The sequence below is a fragment of the Phyllobates terribilis genome, unplaced genomic scaffold, assembly GCF_046119375.1.
Source record: "Phyllobates terribilis strain yellow unplaced genomic scaffold, ASM4611937v1 Scaffold_283__1_contigs__length_2490627, whole genome shotgun sequence".
Classification (NCBI taxonomy): Eukaryota; Metazoa; Chordata; class Amphibia; order Anura; family Dendrobatidae; genus Phyllobates; species Phyllobates terribilis.
Window position 1 is genome coordinate 1,605,601 of NW_027363043.1, and position 19,304 is coordinate 1,624,904.

The 19,304-nt window shown below is 49.9% G+C and overlaps 1 protein-coding gene across 1 annotated transcript in view; it reads right to left on the reverse strand.

Moving 5' to 3' along the window:
* LOC141220355 (securin-like) overlaps positions 1-19,304 on the reverse strand; it is a 42,875-nt gene that overhangs the window by 10,798 nt on the left and 12,773 nt on the right. The window contains exon 2 of the mRNA XM_073666282.1: positions 1,806-1,989. Within this exon, the coding sequence (XP_073522383.1) occupies positions 1,806-1,989 (184 nt within the window). The remainder of the gene's footprint in view (positions 1-1,805; positions 1,990-19,304) is intronic.

Below are 19,304 nucleotides of genomic sequence, written 5' to 3' on the forward strand. Positions count from 1 at the left end.
GCATTATATGGGGGGGTGACATGCTGCATGGGGCATTATATGGGGGGGTGACATGCTGCATGGGGCATTATATGGCGGGTGACATGCTGCATGGGGCATTATATGGGGGGGGGGGTGACATGCTGCATAGGGCATTATATGGGGGTGGCATCCAGCATGGGGCATTATAAGGGGGAACAGCCTGCATGGGGCATTATAAGGGGTGGAACAGCCTGCATATGGCATTAGAAGGGGGAAACAGCCTGCCTATTGGGAACATTTACCTGCCCATTGAGGACCTATGCTGCCTATTGGGGATATTTACCTGCCTATTGGGGACATTTACCTACCTATTGGGGACATTTACCTGCCTATTGAGGACCGATGCTGCCTATTGGGGACATTTACCTGCCTATTGAGGACCTATGCTGCCTATTGGGGACATTTACCTGCCTATTGGGGACATTTACCTGCCTATTGAGGACCGATGCTGCCTATTGGGGACATTTACCTGCCTATTGGGGACCTATGCTGCCTATTGGGTACAGTTACCTACCTAATGAAATACCGGTTGATTTAACTTTACTTGTTCTTCATTTTAAATATTATATTTGTTCCTGTATTGTTTTTTTTAACTACAAAATAAGATATGTGCAGTGTGCATAGTAATTTGTTCATAGTTTTTTTTAAAAAACTATATTCCGGCCCTCCAATGGTCTGAGGGACCGTGAACTGGCCCCCTGTTTAAAAAGTTTGAGGACCCCTGGTGTAGAGGGTTATGTAAAAGAATGGGAAGCCACTAGGCGGCAGCACAACCTCACATAACAGGATTTTTGATCCAGATGGCTGTGAATCTACTAGTCATTAGGTTACCTGACTCAGGGTCCTTCTAAGAATGAAATAATCATTCATAGATCCCAACAGCGTATTGAAGTACAACAGTGAGACATAATACCTGTGTAGGATTGCAGTGCCAAACCCAGGAAAAAAAAACCCAACCCAGACGTACATTTCGGCTTCTGCCTTCTAAAATTTTAAGTGCTATACAATATGATGATTGCAATATATTGAGAATAAAAACTTTGATTATTGCTTCTTTAAAGATGGGTGGGCAGAAGAAACCAAGTTCATTATGAGGTGGACCCCAAATTAACACTTGTGGGGAGGCGCAATTAATTTGTAAAAAACCAAAACACTGGAGTGGTGCTTTTTTTTACTGCATTGCTTGAGTGGCACTTTATATACAATTGCCCGGCCTCATACTCACTTGCTGCCGCCTTTGTTTTCCAGAGTTGCTCCCATCGTTGGCCGGTGAAGAGTGACCTGTTGGCTGCTCCAGTGTTTCATGGAGCTGCGGAGGTCACTTTCCCATACAAGTCTATGAGAGCCTTGTTCTGGCTTCCATAGAATTGCATTGAGATCTTGTGTCGTAGCTTCTGACTTATGCCCAGTCAGCTGCGCTCACAAGATAGTGCCATAGGAACAGAACAGTGCCGAAAAACAGTGAAGACGCCGGAGGGCGAGTATATGTCCAGAGGCCCTACATTTAAAAGAGCCATCCCAGCGCTGAAAACCAAACAAAAAAAGCTGGAGTGGTGCTGTAAGTCCCAACTTTCCATGAGTATCAGGCGGCTCCACCATGCCCTGTTCATGCTCCACCCACTTGGCAGAGCTGGCTGACCCTGGCATGAAAGCGCTAAAAAAGGTCACAATTTTTAATCATTAAGTTGCATATAAGTTTTGACCTGTCAGAGTTCTGCTAGAAATCTATTAAACCCCTTGATTAATTGGGGCCAGATCGGCCGTTACCTTTAGAAACTACTTACCGGCAGCTGATAGTTGTGCACGACCTCTGGACAACAGCGCAGCATTAACTTCACCGTTCTCCTGGTCAGTGCAGATCACGGTCGCCATTATAGTCAGATTCTGCAGGCAAAATATAAGAATGAGCCACGTTTCATTGTACAACACACAAACAAGTAGTGTCCTCCTCACCAACCCCTGGACAATCTCCTCACACCACAACTCAGGAATATTAGAGGAGCCCTTCATTATGCTGGTCCTTGTCAGGAGGAGTATAGCGTAAGCTCAGAAGAGGAAGCCATTCCTGGTAAGCAGGTGCCCAGTGTTATAGCGATGATCCTCCTACAGATGCCAGGACCAGAGAATAGAGGCCTGTGCCTCCAACCACAGCAACAACCCATTACAGGGACCGGACAGATCCATAGTGCTATGAGCAGCACTGATCAGCCGCCATGTCCACAATGCAGCAATTACGCATTAAAGGGTCCTGACAGATCCATAGTGCTATGAGCAGCACTGATCAGCAGCCATGTCTACACTGCAGCAATTACCCATTACAGGGTCCTGACAGATCCATAGTGCTATGAGCAGCACTGATCAGCAGTCATGTCCACAATGCAGCAATTACCCATTACAGGGACCTGACAGATCCATAGTGCTATGAGCAGCCATGTCTACACTACAGCAATTACCCATTACAGGGTCCTGACAGATCCGTAGTGCTATGAGCTGCACTGATCAGCAGCCATGTCTACACTGTAGCAATTACCCATTACAGGGTCCTGACAGATCCACTCTGCTATGAGCAGCACTGATCAGCAGCCATGTCTACACTGCAGCAATTACCCATTACAGGGTCCTGACAGATGCATAGTGCTATGAGCAGCACTGATCAGCCGCCATGTCTACACTGCAGCAATTACCCATTACAGGGTCCTGACAGATTCATAGTGCTATGAGCAGCACTGATGAGCAGCCATGTCTACACTGCAGCAAATACCCATTACAGGGACCTCACAGATCCATAGTGCTATGAGCAGCAATGATCAGCAGCCATGTCTACACTGCAGCAATTACCCATTACAGGGTCCTGACAGATCCATAGTGCTATGAGCAGCACTGATCAGCCGCCATGTCTACACTGCAGCAATTACCCATTACAGGGACCGGACAGATCCATAGAGCTATGAGCAGCACTGATCAGCCGCCATGTCTACACTGCAGCAATTACCCATTACAGGGTCCTGACAGATCCATAGAGCTATGAGCAGCACTGATCAGCCGCCATGTCCACAATGCAGCAATTACCCATTACAGGGTCCTGACAGATCCATAGAGCTATGAGCAGCACTGATCAGCAGCCATGTCTACACTGCAGCAATTACCCATTACAGGGACCGGATAGATCCATAGAGCTATGAGCAGCACTGATCAGCCGCCATGTCCACACTGCAGCAATTACCCATTACAGGGTCCTGACAGATCCATAGTGCTATGAGCAGCACTGATGAGCAGCCATGTCCACAATGCAGCAATTACCCATTACAGGGACCGGACAGATCCATAGTGCTATGAGCAACAATGATCAGCAGCCATGTCTACACTGCAGCAATTACCCATTACAGGGTCCTGACAGATCCATAGTGCTATGAGCAGCACTGATCAGCAGCCATGTCTACACTGCAGCAATTACCCATTACAGGGACCTGACAGATCCATAATGCTATGAGCAGCACTGATCAGCAGCCATGTCTACACTGCAGCAATTACCCATTACAGGGTCCTGACAGATCCATAGTGCTAGGAGCAGCACTGATCAGCAGCCATGTCTACACTGCAGCAATTACCCATTACAGGGTCCTGACAGATCCATAGTGCTATGAGCAGCACTGATCAGCAGCCATGTCTACACTGCAGCAATTACCCATTACAGGGACCTGACAGATCCATAGTGCTATGAGCAGCACTGATCAGCAGCCATGTCTACACTGCAGCAATTACCCATTACAGGGACCTGACAGATCCCTATGAGCAGCACTGATCAGCAGCCATGTCTACACTGCAGCAATTACCCATTACAGGGTCCTGACAGATCCATAGTGTTACGAGCAGCACTGATCAGTAGCCATGTCTACACTGCAGGAATTACCCATTACAGGGTCCTGACAGATCCATAGTGCTATGAGCAGCACTGATCAGCAGCCATGTCTACACTGCAGCAATTACCCATTACAGGGACCTGACAGATCCCTATGAGCAGCACTGATCAGCAGCCATGTCTACACTGCAGCAATTACCCATTACAGGGTCCTGACAGATCCATAGTGTTAAGAGCAGCACTGATCAGTAGCCATGTCTACACTGCAGCAATCACCCATTACAGGGTCCTGAGAGATCCATAGTGCTATGAGCAGCACTGATCAGCAGCCATGTCTGCACTGCAGCAATTACCCATTACAGGGACCTAACAAATCCATAGTGCTATGAGCAGCACTGATCAGCCGCCATGTCTACACTGCAGCAATTACGCATTACAGAGTCCTGACAGATCCATAGTGCTATGAGCAGCACTGATCAGCAGCCATGTCTACACTGCAGCAATTACCCATTACAGGGACCTGACAGATCCATAGTGCTATGAGCAGCAGTGATCAGCCGCCATGTTTACACTGCAGCAATTACCCATTACAGGGTCCTGACAGATCCATAGTGCTATGAGCAGCACTGATCAGCCGCCATGTCTACACTGCAGCAATTACCCATTACAAGGTCCTGACAGATCCATAGTGCTATGAGCAGCACTGATCAGCAGCCATGTCTACACTGCAGCAATTACCCATTACAGTGACCTGACAGATCCATAGAGCTATGAGCAGCACTGATCAGCAGCCATGTCTACATTGCAGCAATTACCCATTACAGGAACCTGACAGATCCATAGTGCTATGAGCAGCACTGATCAGCCGCCATGTCTACACTGCAGCAATTACCCATTACAGGGCCCTGACAGATCCATAGTGCTATGAGCAGCACTGATCAGCAGCCATGTCTACACTGCAGCAATTAGCCATTACAGGGTCCTGACAGATCCATAGTGCTATGAGCAACAATGATCAGCAGCCATGTCTACACTGCAGCAATTACCCATTACAGGGTCCTGACAGATCCATAGTGCTATGAGCAGCACTGATCAGCAGCCATGTCTACACTGCAGCAATTACCCATTACAGGGACCTAACAGATCCATAGTGCTATGAGCAGCACTGATCAGCCGCCATGTCTACACTGCAGCAATTACCCATTACAGGGTCCTGACAGATCCATAGTGCTATGAGCAGCACTGATCAGCCGCCATGTCTACACTGCAGCAATTACCCATTACAGGGACCTGACAGATCCATAGTGCTATGAGCAGCACTGATCAGCCGCCATGTCTACACTGCAGCAATTACCCATTACAGGGTCCTGACTGATCCATAGTGTTATGAGCAGCACTAATCAGCAGCCATGTCTACACTGCAGCAATTACCCATTACAGGGTCCTGACATCCATAGTGCTATGAGCAGCACTGATCAGCTGCCATGTCTACACTGCAGCAATTACCCATTACAGAGTCCTGACATCCATAGTGCTATGAGCAGCACTGATCAGCCGCCATGTCTACACTGCAGCAATTAACCATTACAGGGTCCTGACATCCACAGTGCTATGAGCAGCACTGATCAGCAGCCATGTCTACACTGCAGCAATTACCCATTACAGGGACCTGACATATCCATAGTGCTATGAGCAGCACTGATCAGCAGCCATGTCTACACTGCAGCAATTACCCAGTACAGGGACCTGACAGATCCATACTGCTATGAGCAGCACTGATCAGCAGACAGGTCTACACTGCAGCAATTACCCATTTCAGGGTCCTGACAGATCCATAGTGCTATGAGCAGCATTGATCAGCAGCCATGTCTACACTGTAGCAATTACTCATTACAGGAACCTGACAGATCCATAGTGCTATGAGCAGCAGCCATGTCTACACTGCAGCAATTACCCATTACAGAGTCCTGACATCCATAGTGCTATGAGCAGCACTGATCAGCTGCCATGTCTACACTGCAGCAATTACCCATTACAGAGCCCTGACATCCATAGTGCTATGAGCAGCACTGATCAGCAGCCATGTCTACACTGCAGCAATTACCCATTACAGGGACCTGACAGATCCATAGTGCTATGAGCAGCACTGCTCAGCAGCCATGTCAACACTGCAGCAATTACCCATTACAGGGACCTGACAGATCCATACTGCTATGAGCAGCACTGATCAGCAGACAGGTCTACACTGCAGCAATTACCCATTACAGGGTCCTGACAGATCCATAGTGCTATGAGCAGCATTGATCAGCAGCCATGTCTACACTGTAGCAATTGCTCATTACAGGAACCTGACAGATCCATAGTGCTATGAGCAGCAGCCATGTCTACACTGCAGCAATTACCCATTACAGAGTCCTGACATCCATAGTGCTATGAGCAGCACTGATCAGCCGCCATGTCTACACTGCAGCAATTACCCATTACAGGGTCCTGACATCCATAGTGCTATGAGCAGCACTGATCAGCAGCCATGTCTACACTGCAGCAATTACCCATTAGAGGGACCTGACAGATCCATAGTTCTATGAGCAGCACTGATCAGCAGCCATGTCTACACTGCAGCAATTACCCATTACATGGAACCTGACAGATCCATAGTGCTATGAGCAGCACTGATCAGCAGCCATGTCTACACTGCAGCAATTACCCATTACAGGGTCTTGACATCCATAGAGCTATGAGCAGCACTGATCTGCCGCCATGTCTACACTGCAGCAATTACCCATTACAGGATCCTGACAGATCCATAGTGCTATGAGCAGCACTGATCAGCAGCCATATCTACACTGCAGCAATTACCCATTACAGGGACCTGAAAGATCCATAGTGCTATGAGCAGCACTGATCAGCAGCCATGTCTACACTGCAGCAATTGCCCATTACAGGGTCCTGACAGATCCATAGTGCTATGAGCAGCACTGATCAGCAGCCATGTCTACACTGCAGCATTTACCCATTACAGGGTCCTGACAGATCCATAGTGCTATGAGCAGCACTGATCAGCAGCCATGTCTACACTGCAGCAGCTCAAAACCATTTGACAAGGAGCAAGGTGGTGGATGTGACTGGTCTGACACCGGGGCCTACTTCTAGTCACGATGTGATTGGTCTTTACATCAGGAGAGACCTGCCACATCTGCCATGGGACCAGTCAGGTCTCTTTCTATAGTCCATAAACTACATTTTCTCTGAAGTGTCAGGATAAAACACATCTGGCTCCATTTCATGCTGTCTGTGGTTTGGGCAACATGAACCTAGTGACAGGTTCCCTCTAAATGCCGTAGACATTGTTTGACAGCAGCTTTATCATGATCCGGATGGCAACAGTTTAGAGCACCCATCGGTTCCCCCTGAAATGCAATGTAGGGTACTAACGGGTAGGCATGGGGGAACCATCACAGGCTCTGGCACAGCCATAAAAGACCAATTAAAATGTGACCCTTCTGGGTAGAAAGTAGAAACCAGCTCTGATTGTTCAGGTCAGCTTTAGTGATGCCAATCAGTGCCAAAAATAGAAAGAAAACAACAAAAAAAAACCCACAAACCTGGATTAAATTGTGTGCATGGGGGAGGGTGTTTCTTGCCTTTTCACTGCACCTGGAGATTCCCGATTTATGGGGTAAAATGAATGGTGTCATTCAAAATTACTACCCAACTTATGAGAACAAGCCCTTACATGGCTGTGTGCACAGAAAACTAAAGCACAAAGTGGAACAGTTCATGAACACGGTGCGGCCAGAAATGCCACAATAAGTGATCCCCGGATCAGCGGCCCATAGACCAGGAGCAGTGCGTGGCCTCAGCTCCTCCGCCAGGCAGCACAGGGCTGCAGCACAGCTCAGGATAGGAGGCGCCGCAGCAGTGTAAGAAGTTATTGCCCTAGGAAGGCAACAACCAGCACAGGTGAGGAGCACAGAGACTGCAGAGTCCTGGTGTCTGCGCAGCGCATGGAATGGGTTTAGGATACAGCAGCAAACACCATCACAGCACAAGAGCGACAAATCAGAGCTTTTACTCCAGAAGAGGCATAAGACAGGAATAAGACAAGAAGTCTTTTTTACATAATGCAAATTTGCACAGTGTGACGGCAGCAAGACACAGAAGAAGCTTCATTCAGCGACGTGCGCCTCTTAATGATCATCCTCCAGTAAGATCGGCTCATGCACAACTCCAGTCTTATCAGCCCAAATGATTGCTGTGTGGATACTCCCAATCCAAGTCACTGTCTAGGGGACGTCCTGCCAAACACATCACCAGACCACTGTACCGGATACAAGAGTCTTCAGTCACCAGACTCCTCAATGGCCCCACATTCATTACTGCAATGAAGTAAAGGAATCTGTCACCAGGCTTTTAACACCTAATCTAAGAGCAGCATAATGTACAAACAGACCAGGATTCCAGCAATGTGTCACTTACTGGGCTGCTTGCTGTAGTTATAAAGTCAGTTTTATCAGCAGGAGATTATCTAGATATATAAATCTGCACCAGGTAGTCCAACCCCACCACCGATTATAAGATTTCTGTGTACACTGCATACTCTGAAATCTGCCAACCAGCGGTGTTATACAGAGCTCAGCAGTCAGAGAAATGCCGCAGGTAGAATTTTTTAATCAAAATCGCAGCAAGTGACATCACTGGAATCAGGGTCTCTGCACCTACATTATGTCACTCTCCGATGAGGTAGCAAAAACCTGCTGAGATTCCCTTTAAGGGTGCAGTTATCAAGGAGGGCTTTAAAGAGAACCTGTCACCAGATTGAGCCCATGAACAAATGCCACCACTTTTACTGCATCCCACAAACGTGTCCATCAGCTCCTGACTCCCCCTGTGTACCCCAAATAATACCATTTGATCTGCTCCCACTATGTAAATGAGGGTGGTCCAGTCTTATGATCGTCCTCGCTGCGGCCTCTGTCCCTCTCTGCTCCTAATCAGCAGTGCGCCTAGCAGCATCGGAATAAGCTACTGCACAGGCCAGCGATATCAGCTCGCTGCTCACATGAAACAAAGCTATGCGCGGTGCTGTTGTATGCGCTGCTCACAGTAGGGCAGAGCAGAGTGCGCCAGTGCGGTGCCATGAAGCTACTGCGCAGGCGCGAACTCTCTGTTCACTATGTGGATGACACGTCACATCTATCATAGGAGGATGCGTTTAGGAGCGGAGAGAGGGACAGACACCGCAGCGAGGAAACCCATCAGACCGGACCACCCTCATTTACATACAGAGCAGATCAAGTGGTATTATTTGGGGTATATAGGGGGAGTCAGGAGCTGACATGTTTGTGAGATGCAGCACAGGAGCAGTAAAGGTGGTGGCATTTGTTCATAGACTCACACTGGTGACAGGTTCCCTTTAACAGCTGGAATCCCACAGATGTAAATGGTATGGGCTGATGCAGCAAAGCTTTCACCAGAAATCTGACAAAAGCTGCAAAGTTTAAGCCCAACTCAGTTGAGCCATCATGTCAGTTTCTCCCAGGGTCAACAAAATGGGCAGAGGTGGCGCAGGGGCATGGTGGCCGCTGCTCATCGTACAGACAAGTAGAGACGTTCACTACAAGTATTAGGCCAACATGGGGTGGATTAGGATTATGGGCACAGGTGTACAACATAATCTGACACTCCTGACTCATGAAGAGGTTTGCCTGACGAGCTAGGACTCCAGGACAGCCGCTCATCAAGACCAGCACCAACAACACTGGTCTTCATTAGTGATGGGCGAGCACTAAAATGCTCGGGTCGAGCACATTGGAATACTCGGGTGCTTGACCCGAGCAACAAGCCCAAAGTAAGTCTATGGGAAACTTGAGGATTTTTCAGGCGGCTCCCCTTGGCGGTCTGCAGAGGGCCTAAAAATTGCCCAAATCAATGGGAAATGTGCTCAAATGACATGGGAACAACATGGGGAAGACCCCTGGAAGCATCTCTGACTCCCAGGTCACTGCTGTCAACAATGTTGTCAGAGGTATTACGCCACTTTTACGGACTCACAATAAAACATACAAAAACGAAACCATAATGGATTTTCCTGGGAAATATGTTAAGGAACATTCCAGGGTAATGACTTGTATATAAGGCAAAATAAATAACCAAAAACAAAAATACTCCTCCACACCTTGGGCTATGTTCAAACTTAGCGTTTTTGCATTGCTTTCACCTGTGACAAATGCATTCACCGGGAAATGTCATTTTAACATTTTACAACCTTATCTGGCCATGTGGTGTAGGACACATCAGACACATCCTGTTTTATTTATGATGGAGGGACTCTGAAAGCCGCAAACCTATTTTTAGGGCCATCATGCGGCCTTTACTATTCTTAGAGAGCCATCAGCTGGCTAGGCTTTGCTGTTCCCATTACTAAAGAGTGGGTCTCCTATACTGTTATTGCGTATGCAGTGAGTGGCTGGGCTGCCAAAAATTGGGAGGCACTCCAATGCCCCTTGGAAGAGACGTGGAGGAGGGCCTCATAAAAAAAAAAAGGTTCCCATTAGAAAGGAGCGGGTCTCCTATACTTGTAATGCCCATGCACTAAGTGTATAGGCTGACAAACATTTACCCCTGGGGGGTATACATGAACATACGGCATAAAAAAAAAATTTTTTAAGGGCATCATAAACACCCTTTAAAAAAATTATGTGGGTGTTGCATCACGGAGCACGGTCACGCTGGTGATATGGTGGTGGAGGATGAGGAGAAGGAGGAGGACAAGAGCAAATAGCCAAAATCAGGAAGCATATACCCATGTGTGGGTGTGAAAAGGTGCATGGGAATACACCTTCCAAGAAAAGACACTGGCTTTGAGTTTATGTTACACTGCTATCATTCGGTGGTGTTGAGAAGTCTGGCCCAATCCAGTCCTTGTTCATTTTTATAAGAGTCAGCCTGTCAGCATTTTCAGTTGACAGGCGGATGCGCTTATCAGTTATAATTCCACCAGCGACACTAAAAACCCGCTCTGACAAAATGCTAGCGGCAGGGCAGGTCAGGACCTCCGAGGCGTAGAGAGCCAGTTCACTCCACGTATCCAGCTTGGATACCCAATAATTATAAGGCACACAGGAATTACAGAGGATGTTGGTACGGTCGGCAAGGTACTCCCTCAGCATCTTCCCAAACTTTGCAGTCCTTTTGAGATTACCCCGAGCCTCAGGACCTGTGCGATGGGAGGGGCTGAGAAAATTCTCCCAGAACCAGAAATTTTGAGAACGCGAGGGTCATGGGAAAGGCAGCGTAACAAACTTAGCCATGCGTGCCAGACTGCTAACAGGCAAGACTTCCGTGTCCTCACCAAGAGGACTGACCATGCTCTCCTCCTTCTCCTCTCTGTCCTCAGGTCATCCACGCTGAACAGACGGTATGACAGTAGTGCAGGTAGTACCATCTATAGCGCATGAACCTAGCTCCTGTCATTCCTCCTCCTCATTGTCACCCAATCCAAGTTGGGATGAGATGAGGCTGGGCTGTGTGTAATCACCCTGTATGGTTCCTTGCTCCATCTCATCGTGCTCCGCCTGCAATGCACCCTCTTTTATTGTGAGCAGAGAGCGTTTCAGAAGACAGAGAAGCGGGATGGTGACGCTAATTATGGCATCATCGCCACTCACCATCTTGGTTGAGTCCTCAAAGTTTTGGAGGATATGTCTGACATCCATGTCCACTCCTGAGGTCTTATGTGTGGAGTCTGAACTGAATACCGACGGCTTTGTTGATGCTGGTAGTCAACAACTGCTCTCTTCTGCTCACAAATCCTTCCCAACATCTGCAGTGTAGAGTTCCAACACATGGGGACATCACATACCAGTCTGAGCCGGAAGCTGCAAATGCTGCTGAAACACAAGGGTGGCGGAAGCTGTAGGCGATTTTCTAAAATGGGCACACAGGCGGCGTACTTTAACAAGCAGATCCGGCAGCTCCGGGTAGGAATTGAGAAACCGCTGAACCACGAGGTTAAGCACAGGGGCCAGGAATGGTACATATGTGAGCTCGCCTCGCCTCAGAGCCACCACCATGTTCCGGCCATTGTCACACACGACCATGCCTGGCTTTAGGTTCGGCGGTGTGAGCCACAGATCTGCCTGCTCTTTCAGAGCTGTTCACAACTCTTCAGCATTGTGCGCTTTGTCACATAAGCATATTAGCTTCAGCACAGCCTGTTGCCGCTTGGCCGAGGCAGTGCTTTCAGCTTGTGACTGATGTGGTCATTTCGGAGATGGAGGAGGCTGAGGTGCAGGAGCTGTAGACTGTGGGGGCAACCCCGATTGACCTAGGGTCCGCAATCCTTAACCCAGTGTGCCGTGATTGAGATGTACTGTCCCTGCCCACAAGCACTTGTCCACGTGTCCGTGGTTAGGTGGACTTTCCCAGTAACTGTGTTGTTCAAGGCACGGCTAATGTTTTGGGACACGTGCTTGTGTAATGCGGCACACGGGGAGAAATAGTGGGTGCAGGGGACCGAGTACCGAGGGACGGTGGCCGCCGCCATCAGGTTGCGGAATGCTTCCACCTCCATGAGCCTAAAAGGCAACATTTCAAGTGTAAGCAGTCGTGAAATGTGGGAATTTAGTAGTGTGGCCTGTGGGGCGTTGGCTGCGTATTTGCGCTTGCGTTCCAAGGTCTGGGGTATGGACAACTGGACGCTGCGCTGGGACAAGGACGTGCTTCCTGATGCTGCTACTTGATAGAGTGTGCAACGACTGGTGCAGGGAAGGAGGCATCTTCGCATGCATTATGGACAGGGGATTGGCTTGCATGCACAACAGCGGAAGAAGCAGTGGTGCCACCTGCAGACACTGTTCCTGGACCCTGGGGTTTGGCCCACAAAGTCGGGTGCTTTGCTGCCAAGTGCCTGATCATGCTGGTGGTGGTCAGGCTGCTAGTTTTGTCACCACTGCTGATGCTGGCCTGGCAGGTGGTGCAAATGGCCTTTTTGGGGTTATCAGCAGAGTCTTTAAAAAACAACCAGACTCGGGAAGACCTAACAGTTGCACTGGCAACTTCCTTTGTGTTGGTGTTACGGGGAACGGTTGCCTGCCTTCTGTCTGCGGCCACCACACTGCTTTTTCTTGCCTGTTGGGGTGTTCTGCCTCCCTCCCCGTGTGCTGCTCTCTTCTCTCTGCATCTCCTCCTGCCAGGTTGGGTCAGGTACTATATCATCCACCACCTCGTCTTCCACTTCTGCACCCTGGTTCTCCTGACTTTCTGGCAATTGTGTCTCATCATCGTCCACCTCTTGTGACAGTTTCCCACCGTCGCCTTCGTGTGGCCGTGGCTGCTCAAATATTTGGGCATCGCTACATGCAATCTCCTCTTGCCCCGCTTCAAGTGGACCGAGCAAGAGGCCCGAATCTATAAATTGAAAAGTGAACAACTCTTCAGAGTGTCCAAGTGTGGGATCAGTTGTCTCCGGGCACGCGGCATGGTGGGAGGAAGGAGGTTCAGGGTGAGGAATATGCGGTCCAGACTCACTGGCCACTGAGACTTGACTGTTTGGAAGACAGGGTGGTGGTGGCTAAGTGACTGGAAGCATTATCTGCTATCCAACCAATGATCTTTTCACACTGCTCTGCGTTCAATAGTGGTGTTCTGCAGTCCCCTATTAATTGGGAGAGGAAGGTGGAGCGAGAAGATGTGGGTGTTTGTTGCGGCACAATTTCAGCTTGCCCACGGCCTTGGCCTCTGCATGCACCATCACCATCACATTCAGTTGCCCCTTCCCTTGCCCATTTTAGCAAACTGGTGTCAATTGCAACAAAATTTTAATGGAGGCCAGAAATGGCAATATTTTCAGAGCAATTATATGTGATCCGTGTGACGGACAAACAGTTTTAAATACCTGGACTTTTAGCGCTGTAATATGAAAAGGACCTGGCTGTATTCTGCAGTGCCAACAAGCAAATGGCGCAGATAAATGGTGTTCTCTGACTTGCTTTTTAAGCAAATAATGAGGATTAAGATCCAAAAAAAAATTATTCCTGGCCCCTGAGACCTGGGGCTATGTCTAGAATTGTCTAACAGCAGCAGACAGAACTGGAATGGAGCCTCTTGTGCTATTTGCACTGCAGTCTGCTATATACCCTGCCTGACTGGTATCTCTGCAGATGGATTAGTCCTCAGAAGGACTGTTTGTTGAGATGGATATGTGTAACTTACTTCTGTTCTCCCTACACTACCTAATAAACAAGCAAATCTCTCCCTAGCTCAGCAGCACCTCTCCCTACACTGTCTGATTCCGGAGTGACTGACGAGCGCAGCGGCCCCAGGTCTGATATAGACCTGATGACTCTGTGCGGCCAGCCAATCACTGTAATGCCACAACCAACATGGCTGCGGCATTACAATGAGTGGCAGGCAATCCCTGCATGTTCATTAGCTCGGTAAAGAGCAACAAACATGCAGGGAGGGGACTCGAGCTCCCGCCGAGCAACCCCGGAAATACTCAGCGAGCACCACCGAGCATGCTCGCTCATCACTAGTCTTCATGCATCAGGTCCATGTATTTAGCAGTACATAATTCATCTGCACTACCACAGACTGTAGAGACAAGGAGAAGAGGAAACCCCAGAGAATTAGTAGGGAGGTTTCTCTCTAACTACAGAAGCCGGGCGAAGAGCAGCTCATCATTCAGCCCCATGCTATACCTGCATCCACCACCAGGGGGAGCCTAGGGAACAGACTTGGGTTATAGAGCCCATATATGAAATCCTATGCACAGGGCTCCCCCTACTGGTGTCTAGCAGCAGCGCAAGACTAGAGTAAGCCACAGGAGCGCCAACATCGCGACATTACAGCTCCCAGCACCATCAGGACATAGGCGGGAATGCTGGGAGTTGTAGTTTCACGAGAGCCGACAAGCCAGCGCTTGTCATGTAACGGAGGTAATAAGACGCCATACCACAAACCGCCCTCCACCAGCAGCGTAACAGGCAGGGAAGCCGGGAACGTATTCACAGACGGTTACTAGACACAGCCTGACAGCCGCTCCTGAGAGCGGACCGGGCACCGATAAAGAGCATGGCCGGGAAGCCGGAACCGCCGATACAGAACGCGGCTGTCATCAGCGCGTCCTGATTGGTCGCTGCCCCGGCACCTCTGTAATCTGATTGGATAATGGACGGGCCATTCTTATTGGCTGGAGACACGTTACCTACTCGCCTGTAATAGCGCTATAATAGTCCTGTTATCACTGTACAGGGGAGGAGCTTGTCTGCGCTTTATAGGGGGTCGGGGGGTTATAGGATTTCATCCCTGGTGGGTCTCATCTGTTTTATCTTATGTAACGTAAATCTGTAGGCTCCAAGATACATAAAAGCACGGGGTTTCCTGTGTCCCTGCTGGGCTCTTGTTATTCTCAGCTGGGGATACCCGTGTTACATTGTGGGGTCCAGCACAGAGTCTCGCAGTGTCTGCCAGTAAGGCTGTGTTCACACTGCGCCTCTCACAGGCGGATTCCGCCACAGAAAGCCCCTGAGGAAGCCGGAGGCCACTGCCAGGAATAGACGGAGTCTCTGTACTCCCTCGCGGGGCCCATGGCGGCTCAGACACGTCTTTTATCAAACCGCAGAGAAGTGTCCCCTCCGTCCTCCGCTCCGTCCTCAGTTTCTTCCTCCCCTCCGCTCCGTCCTCCCCTCCGCTCCGTCCTCAGTTTCGTCCTCCCCTCCGCTCCGTCCTCAGCTCCTCTATCCTCCGCTCCGTCCTCCCCTCCGTCCTCCGCTCCGTCCTCTGCTCGTCCTCAGCTCCTCTCCGTCCTCCTCTTGTCCTCCGCTCTGTGCTCCGCTCCTCTGTCCTCCGCTCCTCTGTCCTCCGCTCCGTCCTCCGCTCCGTCCTCTGCTCCGTCCTCCCCTCCGTCCTCCGCTCAGTCCTCTGCTCGTCCTCAGCTCCTCTCCGTCCTCCTCTCGTCCTCCGCTTTGTGCTCCGCTCCTCTGTCCTCCGCTCCTCTGTCCTCCGCTCCGTCCTCCGCTCCGTCCTCCGCTCCGTCCTCAGCTCCGTCCTCCGTTTCGTCCTCCCCTCCTCTCCGTCCTCAGCTCCTCTATCCTCCGCTCCGTCCTCCCCTCCGCTCTGTTCTCCTTTCCTCTGTCCTCCGCTCCAGCCTCCCCTCCGTCCTCTGCTCCGTCCTCTGCTCGTCCTCCGCTCTGTCCTCTGCTCCGTCCCCCGCTCTGTCCTCCGCTCCTCTGTCCTCCGCTCCTCTGTCCTCCGCTCTGTCCTCCGCTCCGTCCTCCGCTCCGTCCTCCGCTCCTCTGTCCTTCGCTCCGTCCTCCCCTCTGCTCCGTCCTCCGCTCTGTCCTCCGCTCCTCTGTCCTCCGCTCCGTCCTCTGCTCCTCTGTCCTCCGCTCCGTCCTCTGCTCCGTCCTCTGCTCCTCCGTCCTCCGCTCTGTCCTCCGCTCCTCCGTCCTCTGCTCGTCCTCTGCTCCTCCTTCCTCCGCTCTGTCCTCCGCTCCTCTGTCCTCCGCTCCTCTGTCCTCCGCTCCTCTGTCCTCCGCTCCTCTGTCCTCTGCTCCTCTGTCCTCTGCTCCGTCCTCTGCTCCGTCCTCCGCTCTGTCCTCCGCTCCTCTGTCCTCCGCTCCTCTGTCCTCCGCTCCTCTGTCCTCTGCTCCTCTGTCCTCTGCTCCGTCCTCCGCTCTGTCCTCCGCTCCTCTGTCCTCCGCTCCTCTGTCCTCCGCTCCTCTGTCCTCCACTCCTCCGTCCTCTGCTCCGTCCTCTGCTCGTCCTCCGCTCTGTCCTCCGCTCCTCCGTCCTCCTCTCTGTCCTCCGCTCCTCCGTCCTCCTCTCTGTCCTCCTCTCCTCCGTCCTCCTCTCTGTCCTCCGCTCCTCTGTCCTCCGCTCCGTCCTCTGCTCCGTCCTCTGCTCGTCCTCCGCTCTGTCCTCCTCTCCTCCATCCTCCTCTCTGTCCTCCTCTCCTCCGTCCTCCTCTCTGTCCTCTGCTCCTCTGTCCTCCGCTCCTCTGTCCTCCGCTCCGTCCTCTGCTCCTCTGTCCTCCGCTCCGTCCTCTGCTCCTCTGTCCTCCTCTCCGTCCTCTGCTCCGTCCTCTGCTCGTCCTCCGCTCTGTCCTCCGCTCCTCCGTCCTCCGCTCTGTCCTCCGCTCCTCTGTCCTCCGCTCCTCTGTCCTCCGCTCCGTCCTCCGCTCCGTCCTCTGCTCCGTCCTCTGCTCGTCCTCCGCTCTGTCCTCTGCTCCTCCGTCCTCCGCTCTGTCCTCGTCTCCTCTGTCCTCCGCTCCGGCCTATACGGGACAAGGCAGGAGAAGGAGCAGAAGATGTCAGGGGGGTCTGGGCTTTTCCATTTGTTAATAAACCACAAGTGTCTCTTCATTATTTAGTGGAACGAGACCGAAAAACCACAATAAAGAAAACGCCACAAAAACCGTGAGAAAGGCTGTGTGACCACTATGCGTTTTTTAAGCATTTCCACAGCAGCAATTCCGCTGCAGAAACGCTTAAAAAAAACGCTTGGTAGAAGGTCTGCCATGTTCCCCAATGATGATCCGCATGTGCTGTGCACATGTTGTGGAAATTTCCGCTGTGGATTATCATTGCGGAAAAATCCGCAGCACAACCAATTATTTTGCGGAATCGAGGCGTTTTCGCCGCCATTGACTTGCATGGAATCCGCATCACTGCATCTGCACATGCGTATATCATGCGGTTCAATGCGCGGATGGTACCAGGGTTTGGAGAAGAGGAGACTCTCCTCCGGAATCGGGTACCATAGTACCTGTAAAAAAAAGAATAAAATCAAAAATATACATTATACTTACCTTCTGATGGCCCCCCGGTGTCCTTGTCCTGGCTTGCCGGCAGCTTGTGGTGGACTAAAAGGACCTGCGGTGACATCATTTAGTCATGTGACGGGTCACTCAACCTCTGACGTCGGCGGTCGCGTGACCCGTCACATGAGTAAATGACGTCATGGCAGGTCCTTTTAGTCCACCGCGAGCTGCCGGCAAGCCAGGACAAGGACACCGGGGGCCATCAGAAGGTAAGTATAATATTTATTTTTTACCATTCTTTAGGGTCACACTATATAAATCCATGCCGGTTGCATGGATTTATATAGTGTGACCAAGTTGTCAAGCACTTTCTAAGTGATGCTAAAATCGCTTGGAAAGCGCTTGTCAACCCGCATGCGGAAATGCATGTGAAGAACGTTTCACATCCACATCTCCCTGGCAGGAAAATGCATGTACAATCCGCATGTACAATCCGCATGTACAATCCGCATGTACAATCCGCATGCGGTTTTTCTGCCAAGGAGATGCAGAAACGCTCAGGAAAAAATCCGGAGCATTTCTGCATCGTGGGCACATAGCCAAAAACTATAAAAAAAAGTCCTGGAAAAACACTAAAGGGAAAATGCTCAGGAGACGACCGAAAAACACCCAAAAGAAGATTCAGGTAACATGTCAGAGAGTCTAAGGAACGTGGTGTGAACACAGACCTGAGGCCGGAGACACTGAGGATTATACAGGGCTCTTCCAGCTAAACTCACTGCAGCAAAATCCACATAAACCTGCACTTCAGCTCTGCTTGTATACAGCTTATATATATCCTGTATACAGCTTGTATGTATCCTGTATACAGCTTGTGTATATCCTGTATAAAGCATGTATGTATCCTGTATACAACTTGTGTGTATCCTGTATACAGCTTGTGTGTATCCTGTATACAGCTTGAGTGTATCCTGTATACAGATTGTATGTATCCTGTATACAGCTTGTGTGTGTCCTGTATACAGCTTGAATGTATCCTGTATACAGCTTGTGTATATCCTGTATACAGCTTGTGTGTATCCTGTATACAGCTTGTGTGTATCCTGTATACAGCTTGTATGTATCCTGTATACAGCTTGTGTGTGTCCTGTATACAGCTTGAATGTATCCTGTATACAGCTTGTGTGTGTCCTGTATACAGCTTGTATGTATCCTGTATACAGCTTGTATGTATCCTGTATACGGCTTGTATGTGTCTTTTATGTATCCTGTATACAGCTTGTATGTGTCTTGTATGTATCCTGTATACAGCTTGTGTATATCCTGTATACAGCTTGTATGTATCCTGTATACAACTTGTGTGTATCCTGTATACAGCTTGTGTGTATCCTGTATACAGATTGTATGTATCCTGTATACAGCTTGTGTGTGTCCTGTATACAGCTTGAATGTATCCTGTATACAGCTTGTGTATATCCTGTATACAGCTTGTGTGTATCCTGTATACAGCTTGTGTGTATCCTGTATACAGCTTGTATGTATCCTGTATACAGCTTGTGTGTGTCCTGTATACAGCTTGAATGTATCCTGTATACAGCTTGTGTGTGTCCTGTATACAGCTTGTATGTATCCTGTATACAGCTTGTATGTATCCTGTAT